We start from the raw sequence: 4,192 nt of genomic DNA on the forward strand, positions 1-4,192 counted from the left end.
ATCCCAAATCCTATTCAAATCAACTCTATTTGAATTCAGCTTAGTAGCACCAGTAACCCATCCCATTTAGAACTTAGTTTCTCTGCTCCCATGCCATGGCTTCAATTAGTRCCAACTTGATCCAAGTSATTCTGTCTTGTTCTGATTTCTGCATGCTGGATGAACTTGGGACTGTCTGCCTGTCCYGTCTCTCCACCTCGACCGCCTCCCCCCTTTAACCTCCCCCTCCATCTCTCCTCTCAGGTCTAAGAAGTCCAAGCTGTCCATAGACAAGTCCACAGAGACAGATAATGGCTATGTGTCTCTGGATGGGAGGATAACCTGTAAGAGTAGTGAGGAGGGGCTACAGCTCCACGATGGAGGATCTCACCACTGTGACCTGCTGCTGAGGTCAGACGAGACGTGTTGGACCGCACCCCCGCCTCTCAACACGCTGCTGCTGCCCCCCGTCACCAAGGTAAACAACAAGGTAACACACACATTTATACACACACACACACCACCATGCAACACACTGCTGCTGCCCCCCGTCACCAAGGTAAACAACAAGGTAACACACACATTTATACACACACACACACCACCACGCAACACACTGCTGCTGCCCCCCGTCAGCAAGGTAAATCACATACACGTGGTTAGCAGATGTTATTGTGAGTGTAGTGAAATGTTTATGCTTCTATATCTGACAGTGCAGCAGTATCTAACAGGTAATATCTAACAATTCCACAACAAAACCTCATATCTAACTATTCCACAACTAAACCTAATATCTAACAGGTAATATCTAACAATTCCACAACTAAACCTAACATCTAATAATTCCACAACTAAACCTAACATCTAACAGGTAATATCTAACAATTCCACAACTAAACCTAATATCTAACAATCCCACAACTAAACCTCATATCTAACAATTCCACAACTAAACCTCATACACACAATCTAGTAAAGGAATGGGATGAGAATATATAAGTATAAAATACATGGATGAGCAGTGACAGAGCGGCTAAGATGCAATAGATAGTAAAGAATATATAGTGAAGGATACAGTATACAGTATATACATATGCGATGAGTAATGCGAGATATGTAAACATTATTAAAGTGACAAGTGTTCCGTTTATTAAAGTGGCCATTGATATCAAGTCTGTCGGTAGGCAGCCGCCTCTCTGTGCTAGTGATGGCTGTTTAACAATCTGATGGCCTTGAGATAGAAACTGTTTTTCAGTCTCTCGGTCCCTGCTTTGATGCACCTGTACTGACCTCGCCTTCTGGATGATAGCGGGGTGAACAGGCAGTGGCTCGGGTGGTTGTTNCAGCTATATCTAACAGGTAATATCTAACAATTCCACAACTAAACCTCATATCTAACTATTCCACAACTAAACCTCATATCTAACTATTCCACAACTAAACCTAATATCTAATAATTCCACAACTAAACCTCATATCTAACTATTCCACAACTAAACCTAATATCTAATAATTCCACAACTAAACCTAATATCTAACAATTCCACAACTAAACCTCATACACACAATCTAGTAAAGGAATGGGATGAGAATATATAAGTATAAAATATATGGATGAGCAGTGACAGAGCGGCTAAGATGCAATAGATAGTAAATTATAGATAGTGAAGGATACAGTATACAGTATATACATATGAGATGAGTAATGCGAGATATGTAAACATTATTAAAGTGACAAGTGTTCCGTTTACTAAAGTGGCCATTGATATCAAGTCTGTAGGTAGGCAGCCACCTCTCTGTGTTAGTGATGGCTGTTTAACAATCTGATGGCCTTGAGATAGAAGCTGTTTTTCAATCTCTCTCCCAGCTTTGATGCACCTGTACTGACCTCACTTTTTGGATGGAAGCGGGGTGAACAGGCAGTGGCTCGGGTGGTTGTTGTCCTTGATGATCTTTATGGCCTTCCTGTGACATCAGGTGCTGTAGGTGTCCTCGAGGGCAGGTAGTTTGCCCCCGGTGATGCGTTGTGCAGACCGCACCACCCTCTGGAGAGCCCTGTGTTTGTGGGCGGTGCAGTTGCCGTACCAGACTTTCCACCTTCTCCACTGCTGTCCCGTCGATGTGGATAGGGGGGTGCTCCCTCTGCTGTTTCCTGAAGTCCACGATCATCTCTTTTGTTTTGCTGACATTGAGTGAGAGATTATTTTCCTGACACCACACTCCGAGGGCCCTCACCTCCTCCTTGTAGGCCGTCTCGTCGTTGTTGGTAATCAAGCCTACCACTGTAGTGTCGTGTGCAAACTTGATGATTGAGTTGGAGGCGTGCATGGCCACGCAGTCATGGGTGAACAGGGAGTACAGGAGGAGGCTGAGAATGCACATTTGTGGGGGCTCAGTGTTGAGGATCAGCAGAGTGGAGATGTTGTTTCCTACCTTCACCACCTGGGGGCGGCCCGTCAGGAAGTCCAGGACCCGGTTGCACAGGGCGGGGTCGAGACCTAGGGTCTCAAGCTTAATGATGAGTTTGGAGGGTACTATGGTGTTAAATGCTGAGCTGTAGTCAATAAACAGCATTCTTACATAGGTATTCCTCTTGTCAGGATGGGATAGGGCAGTGTGCAGTGTGATGGCGATTGCGTCGTCTGTGGACCTATTGAGGCGGTAAGCAAATTGGAGTGGGTCAAGTGTAACAGGTAGGGTGGAGGTGATATGGTCCTTGACTAGTCTCTCAAAGCACTTCATGATGACAGAAGTGAGTGCTACGGGGCGATAGTCATTTAGTTCAGTTAACTTAGCTTTCTTGGGAACAGGAACAATGGTGGCCATCTTGAAGCATGTGGGGACAGCAGACTGGGATAGGGATTGATTGAATATGTCCGTAAACACACCAGCCAGCTGGTCTGCGCATGCTCTGAGGATGCGGCTAGGGATGCCGTCTGGGCCGGCAGCCTTGCGAGGGTTAACACATTTAAATGTTTTACTCACGTCGGCCACGGAGAAGGAGAGCCCACAGTCTTTGGTAGCGGGCTGTGTCGGTGGCACTGTATTGTCCTCAAACAAAGAAGTTGTTTAATTTGTCTGGAAGCAAGATGTCGATGCCCTGTCCATAGACAAGTCCACAGAGACAGATAATGGCTATGTGTCTCTGGATGGAGGATAACCTGTAAGAGTAGTGAGGAGGGGCTACAGCTCCACGATGGAGGATCTCACCACTGTGACCTGCTGCTGAGGTCAGACGAGACGTGTTGGACCGCACCCCCGCCTCTCAACACACTGCTGCTGCCCCGTCACCAAGGTAAACAACAAGGTAACACACACATTTATACACACACACACCACCACGCAACACACTGCTGCTGCCCCCCGTCACCAAGGTAAACAACAAGGTAACACACACATTTATACACACACACACCACCACGCACACACTGCTGCTGCCCCCCGTCACCAAGGTAAACAACAAGGAACACACACATTTATTACACACTCACACCACCACGCAACACACTGCTGCTGCTCCCGTCACCAAGGTAAACACAAAGGTAACACACATTTATACACACACACCACCATGCAACACACTGCTGCTGCCCCCCGTCACCAAGGTAAACAACAAGGTAACACACATTTATACACACACACCACCATGCAACACACTGCTGCTGCCCCCCGTCACCAAGGTAAAACAACAAGGTAACACACATTTATTACACACACACACCACCACGCAACACACTGCTGCTGCAAGCAAGATGTCGATGTCCGCGACGGGGCTGGTTTGTCTGTAGACCCTGCCACATACGTCTCGTGTTTGAGCCGTTGAATTGCGATTCCACTTTGTCTCTATACTGACGCTTTGCTTGTTTGATTGCCTTACGGAGGGAATAACTACACTGTTTGTATTGGCCGTGTTTCCAGTCGCCTTGCCATGATTAATGCGGGGGTACGTGCTTTCAGCAGCGAATGCTGCCATCAATCCACGGTTTCTGGTTAGGGAAAGTTTGTCACAGTGGGTACAACATCTCCTATACACTTCCTTATAAACTCGCTCACCGAGTCAGCGTATACTTCAATGTATTGTCTGAGGCTACCTGGAACATATCCCAGTCCACGTGATCGAAGCAATCTTGAAGCGTGGAATCCGATTAGTCAGACCAGCGTTGGATAGACCTAAGCACGGGCACGTCCTGTTTTAGTTTCTGCTAAAGGGTCT

At 46.7% G+C, this 4,192-nt stretch overlaps 1 protein-coding gene across 1 annotated transcript in view; it reads left to right on the top strand.

The window, feature by feature from the left end:
- Positions 1-166: 166 nt before the first annotated feature.
- LOC112078190 (protein PHTF2-like) overlaps positions 167-4,192 on the top strand; it is a gene marked incomplete at its 5' end in the record, with an annotated part of 24,642 nt that continues 20,616 nt past the window's right edge. The window contains 1 exon segment of the mRNA XM_070441979.1: positions 167-457. Within this exon segment, the coding sequence (XP_070298080.1) occupies positions 167-457 (291 nt within the window).

This window comes from Salvelinus sp. IW2-2015, unplaced genomic scaffold, assembly GCF_002910315.2.
Source record: "Salvelinus sp. IW2-2015 unplaced genomic scaffold, ASM291031v2 Un_scaffold5374, whole genome shotgun sequence".
Lineage (NCBI taxonomy): Eukaryota > Metazoa > Chordata > Actinopteri > Salmoniformes > Salmonidae > Salvelinus > Salvelinus sp. IW2-2015.